We start from the raw sequence: 17,401 nt of genomic DNA, 5'->3' as shown, positions 1-17,401 counted from the left end.
AGGGAGGGAGGGAGGGAAGAGGGAAGAAGGGAAGGAGGGAGGGAAGGAGAACTTACAACTTTTTACCCAGAAGTCTTCTGTTTTCAGTTATCTGCTGAAGACCCGAGTTTCATCGAGAACTCAAAAGTCCAGTTAAATTTTACTTAGGACAAGTGCTGAGGATCCACAGACAGTAGGAAGGGCAGGGATTAGATGGGGCTATAATGAAGAGGCAACCTGTACCTATCCACGAGCTCCTTCACTCCCTCTTTGTCAGGAACCAGAGACTGGTCCTGATCTTCTGCCAGCGGGGTTCCTGCCTGGCGGTATATGCATCGGACCATGTAGCGTACTTCTGACCAATAGTTCTGCAGTTGCTGAGGTTCCCGGTCTGTCTCTGCTGAGATGTCTCTGTGACAACATAGGAAGCAGAAGAGTTAAGGGAGGTAGTCTACCTAACTTCCCACCAGGTACTCCTCAACACCACACTCTGACCCCATATGACAAACAGAGTCCTTGCTTTCTACCCTTTGGTGCCTTGTTCCAGGCCAGGGATACAGCCTTTTGCTATCAACTCCTACCCTCTTCTTTCAACTTCTAACACCTACCATCGCAAAGCTCATCTTCCATACCCATCTTTTATTCTCATCTTAGACTCATTTTTCTTTTCAAATTAATTTTCTTTTTCTTGAGATAAAGTCTTGCTATATATCCCTGACTGTACTGAAACTTATAGGTAGACTGCTCTGCCTGTCAAGTGCTGTGATTACAACATGAAACAAGAGTTGACACTTCTTTAAATTCTAAGAGTTCTCCCATTTTGCTCTTTATATGGCCCAGCTTACTAGTGTTTAGTCTCTCAAAGGCAATAATTTTGTCCTTTTGTATAGTTTTTTTCCCTCATAATAGAAAAGTCATGTCTTACTCTTGGGGAAATATATTATCATATATTATTTGTCATATATTATTTGTCAAAAGAATCCCATGTCCCAGACAAGCAAAACATGTTCTTACATACCCCATGACCCATGACCCATAAGTGGCACAACACAATACATACCTGCGTTCACTGCAGGCCTCACAAGAACAGGCATCTGAGGGCGTGGTGCCTAGTCCTGATGAGGTCATGGTCTGTGTGCCTAGGGCTAGCCTCCCAGCACCACTGGTCTCAGGCTGGGAACCCCCAAGAGATGAGTGAAGGAGAAAATCTTGGCCCTGCTTTAAAAATAGAATACAACCGACCAGTTATGTTTATGACATCAATTGTCTACTGACTTCTTAAAAATGCCTTTTAGAGGCAAATACCAGCACTCAGGAGGCAGAGGCAGGAAGATCTTTCTGAGTTTGAGACCAGCATGAACTACACAGAGAGTTCTAGGACAGCCAAAACTACATAGAAAAACCCTGTCTTAAAACAAAACAAAACAAAAATGCCTACTAGAAAAATGTTACAATAAACTGAAATTTATATAGCAAACTTCTGGGGGAGCTGAAAAGGGACTATCAGGTGACAGAGTCTCCTACACAGCAGCACAGGCTGGCCTTGAACTCGTTATGCAACGTGCATTTTCTTGCCTCAGTGTGCAGCACACTGGATAGGCAGGCAATAAACTCCAGATTTTATCTGGATCAATGCTGTTCTTACCTCCAATGGTTTTTACCAACACATGACAATATCCAACAGATTTTATTCGAAGGAAGGAAAGAAGGGAGGGAGGGAGGAAAAAAAGAAAAGACCAACAATCTTGCCTTCCAGTGCCCTAAACAGCATGTGATAATCATTCTAGTAGGCACTTGTAAAGATATGATATGACAACTTCCTGAAAACAAAGGCAGTGGGCCCAGAACCTATACTGTCTTCTCTGACCATGGACAAGAAGGCTTGAGATCACTCTAGGCAGACCTAAGAGAGTGAAACACTGAGGCCTAGGACAGGCTTCTTGAAGAGAAAGGGTCAGATGTGAGCGATGTCTCCTATACCTCCTGTTCCCTATAAAATACACACATACACCCCTTTACACCACCCTAAGGCTACTGCTGGACAAGAAACAAATACCTCAAGGCTAATGTGCTTCAAAGGTTTGGCACATAGACACTAGTATCAGACTCTGAAGTGGAAGAACCCAAGAACCCAAGCGCTTCCTACACAAGAGATACAGCAGGGAATTGTACTGTCACTACCACATGGGAGAAGGAGCTGTCACCAGCAAAGAACCCACACAAATAGGTGCTGAACAATGAGAAGGTCCAGTTAGCATCCTAGACCAGAGGAAGTAAGTACCTAGTGCTGGTTGGCCATCAAGCCTACCAAGTACAGCCTGACAAGAACCTAGACCGTAAATGTCTTCTTCCTAGGCCTCCTCCTCCACTCTGGAATAGAGAAGTACAAGGACACAAGACATAGCCTCTCCCACAGTTATTCCTATCCTCTCTTCTACAGATGATTGCCATCATCCTGCCCAGAGATAAGTGGGCAGACAAAGCTTTTCCTGGTGATAAGAATCACCAGATTTCTCCACAGCAGCAGATCAGCCACTTAATGTACAAGGCTGACGATTCTCTCCCAGCTCGTGCCCACATCCATGCTCACTTCAAACTAGCACATGCCCAACCTGCCACCTTTCACCTGGTGATGGCCAGGCTCTCTATTGGTCTCCACTTGCCCTTACCCACTCTCAAACAGCAGCCAGAGAGAGTTCATGGGCTCTTCTGCCTAAAATCTTCTCTTAATTTCTGTATCACTTTGGAATACACTCCTTGCTTCTTATCAAAGCCTTCCAAATTGTCTGAAACAACGGTCTGCTTTTGTGTCACTGTACTTGTTCTTCTGCCTATAGTGCTCTTCCACTAACCTTGGTGTGCCTTCTGATGGCCCGATGGAATTCTATAACACAAGTCTCAGACAAAAAGATCCCCCACTGAAACACAACAAGCAAGTCATTTTTGGTGGGTTTGTTTGTTTTTATATTTTTGCCTCAGTTTAATATCCAACTCTGCCACACTTGATGATGAACAGACACATGTGAACTATGTAAGTAACAGGTACAATGTTCAAATGTGGGCAGAGGATGGTAGAAGAACACTGAAGGGACCTCAAAGTTCCCTGCATATTTCCTCCCTTACTCATACTACCAGACATTTTTTGTCATTAAAGAAACAGAGACTGGCGACATATTCTCTCCAGGGAGGGAAATTCTGCTAACACCCAACTGTGCCTGTAGCACCCTGAGGAGCCTCTATTCTTCAGTGGATCATAACAACATCCTCTACAAGTTGATTTCTTCAGTTCCACAGCTTTGGTTACTCTTGACAGTTACCATTATGTTGTTCAGGGCTCACTTCAAAGATCTGAGTATCTGATGATCTCCTGACACTGTTTAGTTTCTCCCTGTGTTAAGATTTACTATTTACTGATGAAGTGCTTGACGGCTGGCCAAGTTCTGTTTGGTACACTAACCATGGTTAATCTCTTCTCTTACAAATTGCTACCTGAAATCTTGGCTTTTCCTACTTTCTGGAGTTTTTAATCTTTGACACTGCAACAGAAAGTAGGTACACCTGCTCATATTATGTACAAGCAACTACAGTGATAGCTGGCATGGCAACCACAACTAAAGTGACATTTTCCAGTGATAAAAGGACAAATAAGATAACAGTAATTACCTGTTAAATCCCTGAATATGGTACTTTATAGTACTTATTTAGGCTGAATCTCAGGCCACTTTATGTTCTGTCCAAACTGGACACAATTTTTCAAAATATGACAATTATTTTCTATTCACTAGGTAATGTGAAATTTGGAATGACCAGCTTCCTGGCCCCTACAAAGATGCGTGGTAAGCTTCCATCACCATAGACTACTACTTCTGCCACCCTATCTTCCCCACAAGTTTCAAGCTGTAAACCCAAGTAAACCTCTGACCTCAAGCTGTTTCCATCAGGTACTTTATTAGAGCGATGAACAAAAAAGCAGGATAAATTCCATGATAAACCTGACTCTGATCCATAGGCTTTAGAGCTGGTTTGTGTAAGGAATGTGGAAGAGTTGGAGGTTTGGGCTAGATAACCCTTCGAATGCATTCTCATGCAGTTTAGACAATCAAATTGCCAACAAAATGAGAACAACAAAGGCCAAGAGGAACAAGTGAGATAAGCAGAACCTACCTCTCCTTGGGACAATGGCAGGTTTAAGTGAAGCTAAAAAGTAAAACAAAACAAAAAACAAAACAAAAAGACCCACTATTAGTCTCTCTGACTCCATCTTGAAGGTGAGAATGTAAGCTCTCAGCTTGTTCTAGCACCCTGATTTCCTGCCTGCCACCATGCTGTTCATGGACTAACATTCTGAAACTGCTATGTCATAAGGAAAACATAAATTCAATAAAGCAAAATCTGAAACAGCAAAACTGCATCCTGGCAAGAAAAGACCAAAACCAAGCCAGCAACTGGCCTAATGCTGCATGAGTGAAGGTCAGGATTATCATTTTCTCCCAGGTGAGAAAGTTCTTCCCCTTTCAGAAGCAGATAACTTCCCCAAATAACTTCAGGGTAAATTTAAACATTAAATTTACACAATAAATGAAAAAACAAAAGAGATTTATATGTTCCTCCTCTACTTTAAACCACATATAGCATCCTCAAATGACCAATAGATAATAGATAGATAGATAGATAGATAGATAGATAGATAGATAGATAGATAGATAGAACTTTAGTGCTCACATTAAAAATTATGAATTCTGCCAGGCGGTGGTTGTGCACGCCTTTAATCCTAGCACTTGGGAGGCAGAGGCAGGTGGATTTCTGAGTTCAAGGCCAGCCTGGTCTACAGAGTGAGTTCCAGGACAGCCAGGGCTACACAGAGAAATCCTGTCTGGAAAAACAAAAACAAAAACAAACAAACAAACAAAAATTATGAATTCTGACAAAAGGGAAAATGGCTTAATCAGTAAAGTGCTTGCTATATAAGCATCAGATCCCGAGTTCTATCCAGTACAATGCCCCCACAACGTAAAAAGCCAAGAGCAGTTGTACATGCTGTAATCCTACTACTGGAGATGCAGAGACAGGAAAGAATGCATTGGGGTGCACTGACCAATCAATCAACCTAGCCAAATGAGTGAACTTCAGGTTCTATGAGAGAGACCCTGAGGTTTTGAGTAAATTAGTATGTGAAATATTCAGAACAGCAATGCCATCGATCATACACTATTTTATTTTATTTTATTTTTATTTTTTTGGTTTTTCGAGACAAGGCTGTCCTGTCCTGTATAGCCCTGGCTGTCCTGGAGCTCACTCTCGTAGACCAGGCTGGCCTCAAACTCTGAAATCCAACTGCCTCTGCCTCCTAAGTGCTGGGATTAAAGGCGTGCGCCACCATGCCCGGCTGATCATACACTATTTTAAAAAGCTCTCAAAAAATAAGGTGAATCTATGTCAATCTATGACCTCCACATACATGAATGTATGTATATGTACTCAAAAAAGTCTAAGAAAAAACCCTCATATTAATCATAATCTTAATTTGTGCCTACCTCTTTAGTCTCTGTCCCTTTTATTTAGCATTTTTATATTTTTACTACAGTATGAGGTATAAAATCATAAAGTATTTTTAAGCTTATTCTAAGAGTGTTTCACTACTATACTTCAGTCTTTTCCCACTAACTCAATCCTTTTTTGTTTCTTTCCTATATATACAGTGCCAAAAAGCTAATGTACGTCTACTCTCTGGTATAGACACTTCAAATACTTTAGTAAAGGTATCCATTCTCTACAAACAACATAAAAACAGAGCACACAGTTGTTAAGGACACAGGCTATGGTTTGGAACCTGATGATGCCTCGTCTGTTTGATCCTAGAAAACTGGCCTAATTTTTTCAAACAGCACCGGATGAAGCTGTGCCTTCAGACTGTACAGACAACCAGTCAGCTACAATGCATTAGTTTTTTTCAACACATCTTTATAGTGTTCAAAATAGCTAATGCTGGTGTGTAAGGCTAGTCCAGCTATCTGACTGATAATCCTTTTGCTCAAGGTAAGTAGGTTAGTATGGAAGAGCCCAGCAGCTGAGTGTAGGGAGTCAAACATGGAGCAAGTTTGCTTACAGTCTGGGAGTGATGGCATATGCCTTTAATTCCAGCTCTCAGAAGACAGAGAAAGGGGGTTCTCAGAGTTAAGAGCCAGCCTGTTCTACATAATGAGTTCCAAGACAGCCAGAACTAGAACTACATAGAAAGAGACACTGTCTCAAATGGACACACATTCAAAGGCTGCTTACAAATATAATTTTATTTTATTACACATGTATTCATGTTATTATTTTGAGACAGGATTTTACTATGTAACTGTGGTTGGCTTAAAACCACTATTTAGACCAGGATGGCCTTAAACTCAGAGAGCTACCTGCTTCTTTCTCTCAAGCACTAGGTTTAAAGACATGTGCCATCATACCCAACTACAAATAGTTTTAAAGAATTTATAATTAGTAGTAACGGTGATTTTTAAAAATTTTTTAGGGAGAATACATGTTTAAGGATTTTTATTGAAGGGGATGAGAACGCTTACTCACTGAACCATCTTGTCATCTGATGAAGCCTAGGGCACTTAAAACCAAAGAAAAGGACACTGAAGTAGTTTTTCATGCACTTGGATCTAAAGATGAACCAGTACACAGAAGACAACTTAGAGTGAAAGAGAGCTCCAAAACATGCAAACTTTGCCACTCTCATCACTCAATTATTTTTGCTTATGAAAATATAATATTTGATTTTATAGGAAATCAAGCTGTTTTTATAAATACTTTATACCTCAGGAACTCCTTCCATCTATCTACAGAGAAAAGCATTTGTAACTGTGATCCAAAAAAATAATCTTTAACAGCAAAATTTGGAAGCCCAAATATATTATATTCACACAGGTGACTAGTACACAGCAATAATCCTCAATTACAATGAATGATTATTATATGGTTATAAATTTTAAACATTTGAAAAAAAATCAAACTACAGCGTCTAGATTTAGGTGCTTCAGTGCTATTACTAACAGAGGCCAGAAGGTGATCAAGGAAGGCAATCCTAAGAACTAGAGTCACAATAGGACCTAAGCTAAGGGGCAGCACTTGATTTCTCTGTGGTAAGAGTCCACACCAAACACATCCACCACCACAGGAAGCAACTAGGCCCAACTCACAGTAAGAACAAACTTAGAAAATCCAAATAAGCCCACCCACTCTCCCTCTTTCTTCCCTTCCCCTCTTCTTTCCTTCTTTTCTCCCCCCTTCCTTCCTTCCTTCCTTCCTTTCTTTTATGAGACAAGGCCTTACTATGTGGCTCTAGCTAGACTGTATTTCACTATATAAGACCAGGCTAGTCTCCAACTCAGACAGCTAACAGGCTCTGTCTCAAGAGTGGTGGTATTAAAGGTGTATACTACCACACCCTGAAAGTCTACCTTTCTATTGAGTGCATAAGAAAACCTAAAACACACTATCCAGAGACAACAGAGGATATAGGAAGGAGTGGAGAAGGTGAGAAGAGGGAATAAAAGTTACAAAGCAGAATGAAAAGTCACCCTTAAGGAAGAAGGTGCCTCCATGAGGCTCCCACCCAATAAAGAAGAGAATGTATAAGTAACTTCAACAGGCTCAGTCAATATACATCCTAAAACCATGCAGAACAAAATTGAAAACATTGATTTAAAAAAAGAAAAGGACAAAAATACATAGGAGATTTTAAGTGATCTCACCCAGAAATTGGTAGATGAAGCACACATACACAAATGTAGAGTGGAGAAAGGTTTGGCACACAGTTCAGAAACAGCTGTAGTAATGGATACACACAGAGCCTTCTACCCAGGTCAGACACATATGCAACATTTATGAAACTCAACCATGGGTCAGAATTAGCAAATGCTGCTAACTGAATGCAGAATATCTAATATATACCATAATTTCTAACTATACAGTGTCACAATAAAATCAACACAGCAAGAGAAGAGCAGGAAGCTCAGCTGGCCAATGCCCAAGCTGGAGATACTTTAAAATGTATAAGAGGGCTCCACCTGAAAGATGGCTGAGTGAATGAAAGCACTTGCTGCCAAGCCTGACAACCTGAGTTCAATTGTTGGGAATCTACATGGCAAATCAACTCCTATAAGTTATTCTCAGACCATAGCATGAGTCCAACACATACACAAATACTTACAATAAATAATTTTTTTAAAATGTAGTAAATATGTTAAAGTTGCCTTTTGAACACATGCCTTTAATCCCAGACAGAGAAAATCTAAGAGACAGAGATCTCTAAGTTCAAGGATAACCTGGTCTACAGAGTAAGTTCCACAACAGCCAGGACTACAAAGAGAAATGCTGTTTAAGTAAGTATGTGTGTATGTAAATAAATAAATAAATAAATCTTTTCACTTTCTGGGCACAATAGTACACAGAACATGAACGAGGCTGGAAATGAGTGGCTACAGAAAAAATGCTATCTGGAGTGTGCTGGCTATTCATGATTGTCAACTTGACTGCATCTCAAACCAACTAAACCTCAACTGCTAGGCACTCCTATGAGAAACTTTCTTAATCAGATTATTTGAAGTAGGAAGACCTACCTTAAATATCTTGCCTGTACTCTCAATGGCTCAGTCAGTATACATCCTGAAACCATGTAGAACAAAACTGGAAACATTGATTTTTAAAAAAAGAAAGGATAAAAATACATAGAGATTTTAAGTGATCTGTTCCTTTACCAGTAACAGAACCAACTTATTCAGGATTCCAGCACTAACTGAAGATGAGCAGCACTCCAGTGTTCTCTAGGACTACAGCAACAGAGACTGTGGAGACATTCAGCCTGTGGATACTACTACTGGAATTCTCAGCCTCTCCAGTGTGAGGCAAAGTATTGTTTGGTACCCCCAGAATGAGTAAATATATGTATTCAACCTCCTCAAAGTCACTGATGGGCAACAGCATCAGACATGTGCTCTCTAACCACTGCCTGGCATTTGACTAAACAGAATGGGGGGAACATAAGCAAGAACAATGCTTAAGGAAGAAAGGGAAACACCAGTTCCACATAAATTCTCCCCAAAACAGACACAACTCATTTTATGAGCTCTAAAGGATACTACAAGAGGGCTCAAAAAAGATATCCTCCCTTGTTGTGGATTGCTGCCTGAATTTCCTGCTCCCTCCGCAACACTCTCTGACCACAGATGCTAGTCTGTGCAGCAACATGGAGAAAGGACATTCAGATAAACTTGTACAAAAACAAGTATTTCCCAAAGCGATCCAAATATGGAAACAACCCAAAAGCCTACAAATGCACACACATGTGTACAGACACACCTACAAATGTGCATGCATGTGTAAACACACGCACACACACACACACATACAATTTTAAAAGGAGAAATATATATATAATGGGGGAGAGTGAATATGAAAAGGGGCACCTGCACAGGTGGATTGGGAAGGGCTCATGAGGCTTCCATCTCTCCCTGAAGAGCTATTACTAATGGTTTCTGGGATGGGGATCATTTTCTTCACTGGTAAAGCCTCTGTTAAGTAACATAAGCTCCAATAACTAAGCCCTACTTCCAACACTCATGCCAAGAACCCTAATCAAACTCCTGGCTCACAGAAAGAAAAAAAACATGAAAGTGGGAGGGCACTTGTGAAGGTTTTTGGAGCAAGGGGGAAAGAATAAGGGAAGGTTACTGAAGGAAGGGGAAATGATCAAAATTTAATATATACTTATATGGAACTGAAAGAAAAAATCTGAAAAGAAAATCTCAGACTAATTATGTTCTGAATATTTGATGAAGAGATTACAGGAGCTTTTCTTCATTCCTTTGCTTATTCATTCAATTACTAATTAATGCAAATGAGTATCAGATATGTCAGATTAACTGCTCCTGGTTAAAACATATACAAAAATAATTGTGTTCATGGAGTTTATACTATAGTAAAAAAGACACATTGTGTAAGTGAAATATTTAGTCAGAGATGAGCTAGGGAAGAGAGACAAACCAGGAAATGGCTTGTGAGAAGGGCTGAGAGAAACACTAACTTCTAGTCTCATCAGCACTGAAACCCCAGACTTAGTTACTAAAACTTTGCCACCAACACTGGCACTGAAGCTGCGGTTGTCTTCAGCCAGCTGAATGGCCAATGATGAAGAGGCCTAGGCCTTGGAGGTGGAGAGCCATCCATACTACAGCCAAATCCTTCTCAAAACTCCACTGGCACTAATCTGAAAACAGAAGACAGGGATTGTTGCCTGTTACCGGCCACAAAAAGCAAGAGATCAGAAGAAAAGTCACTCAGAAAACAACTTCTTGCATTCAGCAGTCAAAAGAAAAGAAAAATAAAATAATAAAAGGGAAGAGAAAAGCCTTGAATATGGGAATGGTTGAAAAAGCTATCTCCTCGAATACAAATAAAGAGATAAGAAAGCCTAATGGGAACAGCAGCCACTAAGACTTAAATTATGACCACAATTAGATCAAGCCTAATAGTCTCCAGTAAGGGAAGGCAGGCAGGAATCAAGGGATGGAGAAGGTCAGGCTTTCAAAGTGCATTACAGAAATAATTTTCAGATAGTTACCAGTACACAGGATTGTCTAGAACTAAACACATGAATGTCTTACTAGCTTTGCAGGAAACTTTATCACTAAAGAAACTCTGAGGTCAGATGGAAAAGCTGAAATGCACCAAAAAGCCAGCTTGCTGACTGTAAATAGGGAAGCAGGTATTCTCCGCCTGCTGCTGGTGTGGCCAACAAAGGCCAGGACAGACATCCCTGTTGGCACTAGTCAAAAGACAGAGTGGAAGAAAGCGTTCTGATGACAGATGAAAATCCTTTCCTTTCATTGCCAGTTAGCCCACCACCCACAAGAGAGAAGCAAGAAGCCCACTGAAGCTGCAGCCACTCACCGGCTGGTCAAGACCGCTGTGCCTCTCTTCCTTCTCCACAGTCCTCCGGCAGTCTGGGCATACCCACAGCGGCAGGTGCAGCACGCTGTTGCCCTTGGGAGCCATGGAAAGGGCCAATTTGCTCGCAGTCTTAACTCCACTCTCTAAGAATGAAGAGTCTTTCCGTTCACTTCTGCATAGAAGACAATAATCCCCAGCGGGGTAGGGTGGTGTCCTATGATTCATGCCAAAACTAAAAGGAGTCTGGAATAGAAAAAAAATTCTATGTTCAAAACCTGAGCCAGGAAGCCAAGATTGTTCAATATATATATTATACATATGTATATTTATAGAGAAAAATATTAGCTAGAAAACATATGAAGCTGAACATCATACTCTAGAAATGTGATATTTTAAATAAAATAAGAACATCATAAAGAAGTACTTCCCCCTTCACCTAGACTTCGGCCAAGAAAACCCATCAGCATGTATCTTCGGATTTCAACATGAAACAACATACCAGACGTACTTGCACACAAGGTCTTGCACAAGGCAGCAGCTCTAGCTTAGAAGCATCTCTGAAGAGGCTCATCCCTGGTCTAAACTCCAGAAAACAATCTCATGGCAGCCACATACCCAAGACACAAATTCTCAGGCATAATGCTGAATTCACGGCCTAATTTCAACAGCTGCTTTTTCAAAACTATGGGGTAAATGTGGGAATAGAGACCTAAAGCAAAAGATCCTCTGGAATACACAAAAAAGTTAAGGGTTGTAGGTATGGAAACAGACTTAAAGTACCAAGACCACCAAAAGCAGGGAACAAGACAGATAACTAAAGCAGATAACTAAAATGGATTCTCCTATAGCATTACTGTCCACTCAGGCAGGTGTGACCTTGCAGGAGCTGGCTGGCTGAGACTCAGCACCCAGTAAAGGAAGACCCCTTTTCAGCCTTTCCTATCACAGCCATCAGATGAGAAGAACATCTCATACCTCTCTAGTGTTCAGCTGTCTTTGCCAAGCCAGCTCCTCAGATCTTTCCTTACTCGCATGTCTCTCCTTAGACTATCATCAACATTGAACCAGACTGTGAATGTGCACTAACACACACAACTGGCCCACAACAACCAGAGCTACCAAGTGGGCCCCAGGCTACACAGAGGCACTGAGGATAAAATCTGGGGTTGAATAAATAATTAATGAGTGAAGGAAAGTCTTTCTCATTTACATGCTCTGATAATGGCTGAAACAGTTTGAACCCATTATACCCATAAAGCTATCTCAGTGTGTGACAGGGTGAGGAGAGTCCCCAGTATAGCCTACGAACTCCCCTGCCCAGATCCCCACCAAAGAACAAACAAAATAGTACAAGAGTATTCATCTTTTTCCATACAAAGAGCCCTGGGATGTCAACATCATGAGAATTTCAAAACTCACCTCACTTAAGCCTGTCCTTTTCTTGTCACAGACAGAATAACTGTCAGATCAGTGGTCACAGGCTATACATGCACATGCTGGGCACAAGTGTACCAAAAGCCAGGCCAGAAATGTAATACGACATGACGAAAGACACCCATTAATTCTCCACCAAATACATGGGTCCAAAAGTACTTTAAGATTTCAGCTTTGGGGGCTGGCGAGATAGCTCAGCTGGTAAGAGCACTGACTGCTCTTCCAAAGGTCTTGAAGTCGGATCCCAGCAACCACATGGTGGCTCACATCCACCCGTAATGAGATCTGATGCCCTCCTCTGGTGTGTCTGAAGACAGCTACAGAGTACTACACCAGAGCAAGCGGGGCCGTCCTGAGTTCAATTCCCAGCAGCCACATGATGGTTCACGGCCATCTGTACAGCTACAGTGTACTCATACACATAAAATAAATAAATTAAAAAAAAAAAAAAGATTTCAGCTTTGCCAGGCGGTGGTGGCACATGCCTTTGATCCCAGCACTTGAGAGGCAGAGGCAGGCGGATTTCTGAGTTCTAGGCCAGCCTGGTCTACACAGAGAAACTCTGTCTCAAGAAAAGAAAAAAAAAAAAAGATTTCAGCTTTATTCAGATTCTAGGATATTTGAATATATATTAAAATAATTTTGGGGTAGGCCCAAAATTTATGGCTATGAAAATTTTCTGTTTCAGATGAACCCTACATAGACAGAAGCCAGTGTTACTCCATCCATATATGTGTGTGTATGTATATGTGTATACACACATCTCTCTATATATATATATGTATATGCATATATATGTGTGTGTATGTACATATACATATATATGTGTACATACACACACACACATATTTTTTTTTTAATTTTTTTTTTTGGTTTTTGAGACAGGGTTTCTCTGTATAGCCCTGGCTGTCCTTGAACTCACTCTGTAGTTCAGGTTGGCCTTGAACTTAGAAATCTGCCTGTCTCTGCCTCCCAAGTACTGGGATTAAAGGCATGTGCTTTCACTGCCTGGCAACTCCATCCACATTTTAAGTGCATCAGCACTGTGACTGCAACCATTACATGGGATCTAGTGATGGAACTTTTGTCTATTAGTCTCATGTTGATACCGGACATGGTTTGAACTTGGTAGTATTTCAAATCTTGGATTTTTTGGATCAGAGATGTTCAACCTCTCACTAAGAGCCTACCATGTACCTAGGCACCAGGGCACAGTAGTAAGGTTTTACTTATTCAATGTCTGGAAGAACACACAGGATCATCAGAGTTTAGACTACTAATTGCAATCCTAACATTCTGAGACTAAGGCAGAAATGGTCTAGGCCAGCCTAGGCTAGATCCTTTCTGGAGAGATGGCTCAGCAGTTAAGAGCACTGACTGCTCTTCCAGAGGTCCTGAGTTTAATTCCCAGCAACCACATGGTGGCACACAACCACCCGTAATGAGATCTGACACATTCTTCCGGTGCGCCTGAAGTCAGCTACAGTGTACTTATATATAATAATAAATCTTTTAAAAAAAAATGAACAGGGGCTGGAGAGATGGCTCAGCGGTTAAGAGCATTGACTGTTCTTCCAAAGCTCCTGAGTTCAATTCCCAGCAACCACATGGTGGCTCACAACCATCCATAATGAAATCTGATGCCTTCTTCTAGGGTGTCTGAAGACAGCTACTGTGTACTTACATATAATAAATAAATAAATCTTTAAAAAAAATGAACAAATAAAAAAAAGATGTTAGGCCGGGCAGTGGTGGCACACACATTTAATCCCAGCACTTGGGAGGCAGAAGCAGGTAGATTTCTGAGTTTGAGGCCAGCTTGGTCTACAGAGTGAGTTCCAGGTCAGCCAGGGCTACACAGAGAAACCCTATCTCGGAAAAAAAAATGTTAGTAAAAAATATATCTTAGGAGCAACTGACAGAGTGCTGGTACTGGAAGAATGCTCCTCCATTCAGGTTGCAATAAGGCCTCTGTCAGGAAGTACCTGCAGAGATATCATCTGCACTTAACTGTAGGAGAACAAGCACAAAGAACAGAAGCTGAAGGAAGAAGAGCTGGGGAGAGCACCAACCCCAGGCTGCAGGAGAGCTAATGAGACAGCTGATGAGCCAGAAGTGAGGCCTAAGAAAAGATGGGTCAGGAACAGCTCTAAAAAAGACACATCTATACACATCTGAAATCTCTACTCTGGACCATCTTTTAGGAAAGACAAGAATAAAATGCAAAGAACAGTGGCCCTGTTTTTCTAAAAGGCATTGAACAGGTAAGCTCAGAGCCACAGGTGGTAGGGTCTTAGCCTTTGTTTTTGTTTTTGAGATGGTATTTTTCTGTATTACTCAAACTTGCCTCAAAATCCTGGGCTCTGTCAATCCCCCTACCTCAGTCTCCCAAGTAGCTGAGACTACAGGTTTGAACTATCAAGAGTGAATTATAGAAAAAAGACACAGCAGAGACCCAAAGGAAACTACTTGTAGAGCTGAAAGAGAAACAAAGCGTGCTGAAAGAAGAGAACACACATCTGAAATATGCCTATGCTAGCACAAAGCAAGCCAAGGATCTAACGCTTCTGTATCAGGTGGGCATAGTCAGAAAGGACATATCACTTAGCTTCTAGTTCTCACACAAGAGAAGACATAACCCAATATCCATCTTAAAAAGAAATTTTACTGTATGAAAATAAACTCTATGGACAATGACATAGACATGCTGCTACAGGCAGTTCTGAATGAAGAAGAGGTAGCTTATACTTGTAGGAAGGATAGAGAAAAGCAAGGTAGGACCCATAGGGGCCTAAAGGGTCAATGACTAAATACCATAGGAGAATCCCAAGAGACAGGATAGGTTAGACCAGAGGAAAGAGCCAAAGGTCAGCTTGAATGTTGTTCTCATTTAATATAAAGTTTGTATTCCAGAATAAGACACTCTGGAAGATGGAGTACAGTTGCATATATAATTGAGCACCATGAGTACAAATGATTGGAAAGTCACAGAACTAAGGACTAAGGAGATGGCTCAAGTACTTGCTATCCAAGCACAGAGACCAGAATATGGATTCCCAGATCCCCAGAATATGGATCCATGTAAATGTTGGGTGGGTGTGGTGACCCACCTGTAATTCCAGCACATGAAGACAGAAACAGGGGATCTGGATTTGACTGAAAGACCCTACACCAACAAATAAGGTAGGGTAGCTATTGAGGATGATTCCTGACACCAACTTTGGCTTCCACATGCATATGCACACATGTACCCACACACAAGTATCCACAAACATAAATGTGCATATATCTCTCCTTGTGCTTATATATGTCCTTCAATCTTCTGTGGTCCCGTATCCAAATCTTTGATCTGGCTTGAAGTTTCTAAGTCTGATTCTTAAAAGAATTAGTTTTTGATTCTATGGGTTTCTGTAGGAAGTTTCTGTTTTATTACCGTTACACCTATGTTATTTTCACTTTCTAGTAACTTCAGATAAAAATGACTACATTTCTATCTTAAAGGTCATTAAAGCTCTTCCTCTTATATAATCCAGGTTGTTAGTCATAGATATTTCTATCTGTATTCTAATTTAGCTATACTTAACCAATTGTGATGTATTTTTAACTCTCCTTTAGTTAAAATCATTTTAAATTTCACCTTTTGTGTTTGCTTTCATTTTTCCTGGATAGGATCTTTCTACATACACCAGGTTGGCCTCAAACACAAAAAGATCCACCCACCTACTTTTGCCTCCTGAGTGCTGGTATTAAAAACATATACCACCACACCTGGCCAAATTTCATTGTCTGATTTCTTCTTTAACAAAGACTTTGTTAAAAGTATGGTTAGTTTCTTAATTTTGGGGGTCTCTATATATCTACTACTGATTTCTAATATAATTTGGCTATCATCAGAAAAGAGCCTGAGTACATATTGCTGGTTGTGTCATGTGATGCAGACTCATGTGATCTTTTGCTGAAGCAGGACTCTTCTTCAGGGCACTTAATGTTTGGAAAGAATAGGGCTCAACAGACAGTGATGGCACGCCTGCATTGCTTGTTGCTAAGTTTCCCAAGTGATATACAATATAGTTCATATTGGTGGATGTTTCACTATTTAAGTATCTTCTCAAATGAGAGTGGCAAACTATGAAGGCTTGGGAAAGGCTACGTCAACATATGTACCCCCATCCATACTAATCTTCAGATCTCTTTCCCCACTTCACCTCCAAACGCGCAAGGCCAGCTCACACTGTACATAACCACAACAGCTACTACTTTAAATTCCTTCATATTCTGCTTTCTGAAACAGATGAATCCTCAGCAAAGCATCATACAAGACATATGAGGCCCTCAGATGGTTGAAATACCCCTTATAACAGCTAATTACCTGATTAAAATTGGCAGTCACACATTCCTATTCCATCCAGGACTATGGTTTTCACTTTGCTTAAAAAGAATTTTGTTAACATTTATTTATATATGTATGGGTTCACCACATGTATGTCACAGCATGCGTGTTGAGGCCAGAGGATGTTCTATGGGAGGCAGTACTCATCTCTGCAGTTTAGCTAGCCCCTTTACCTGACTAGTCCTTTTGCTGGACCTTGCCTCTTAGCATCTCCCACTCTGAAACACCAATCTCCCTTCCTTTATCAAATACAATGGGCAATTCGCTATGTTCCCACTGTGGTTTCTTTTCTCCTCCAAGTTTTGCTCCTCACTCTTAATACATGCTTCCAGTAGCTAATTACTACAACTTTATATAGACACATTTATCATAATACAAAGTATCCTTTGCCTGCCTATCTTCTCAGTGGACATTCAGTGTTATTAGAACTGTAAAGGACCCAATATCCACTGAAGGGACCAAAATGTACAGCAATATCAGAATGCATAGTTTTGCTTTCCAGCTTGCCTCACTTTATCCATGCCTGCCTGCCTGCCTGCCGGCTTACACTTTTCTCACTACTTTCCCAGAACTCAAGCACATGTAGTTTCTGCAAGCAAGAGGCACTCTTAGGAAGTAACTTAATTACTAAACAGAGACTGAATCCTTCCATACTTA

At 40.8% G+C, this 17,401-nt stretch overlaps 1 protein-coding gene across 2 annotated transcripts in view; it reads right to left on the bottom strand.

The window, feature by feature from the left end:
* Fam193a (family with sequence similarity 193 member A) overlaps nt 1-17,401 on the bottom strand; it is a 127,467-nt gene that overhangs the window by 68,301 nt on the left and 41,765 nt on the right. Inside the window, exons 2-4 of one of the 2 annotated variants that reach the window (XM_031341051.1) lie at nt 10,921-11,163; nt 1,040-1,197; nt 223-390 (exon numbers count right to left, since the gene is read on the bottom strand). In XM_031341051.1, the coding sequence (XP_031196911.1) occupies nt 223-390; nt 1,040-1,197; nt 10,921-11,163 (569 nt within the window). The remainder of the gene's footprint in view (nt 1-222; nt 391-1,039; nt 1,198-10,920; nt 11,164-17,401) is intronic. The other variant, XM_031341052.1, reaches the window with a different exon arrangement.

The sequence above is a fragment of the Mastomys coucha genome, unplaced genomic scaffold (assembly GCF_008632895.1).
Source record: "Mastomys coucha isolate ucsf_1 unplaced genomic scaffold, UCSF_Mcou_1 pScaffold22, whole genome shotgun sequence".
NCBI lineage: Eukaryota > Metazoa > Chordata > Mammalia > Rodentia > Muridae > Mastomys > Mastomys coucha.
The sequence above is the reverse complement of the archived record's forward strand: the minus strand, read 5'-3'. Positions and strand labels throughout refer to the sequence as shown.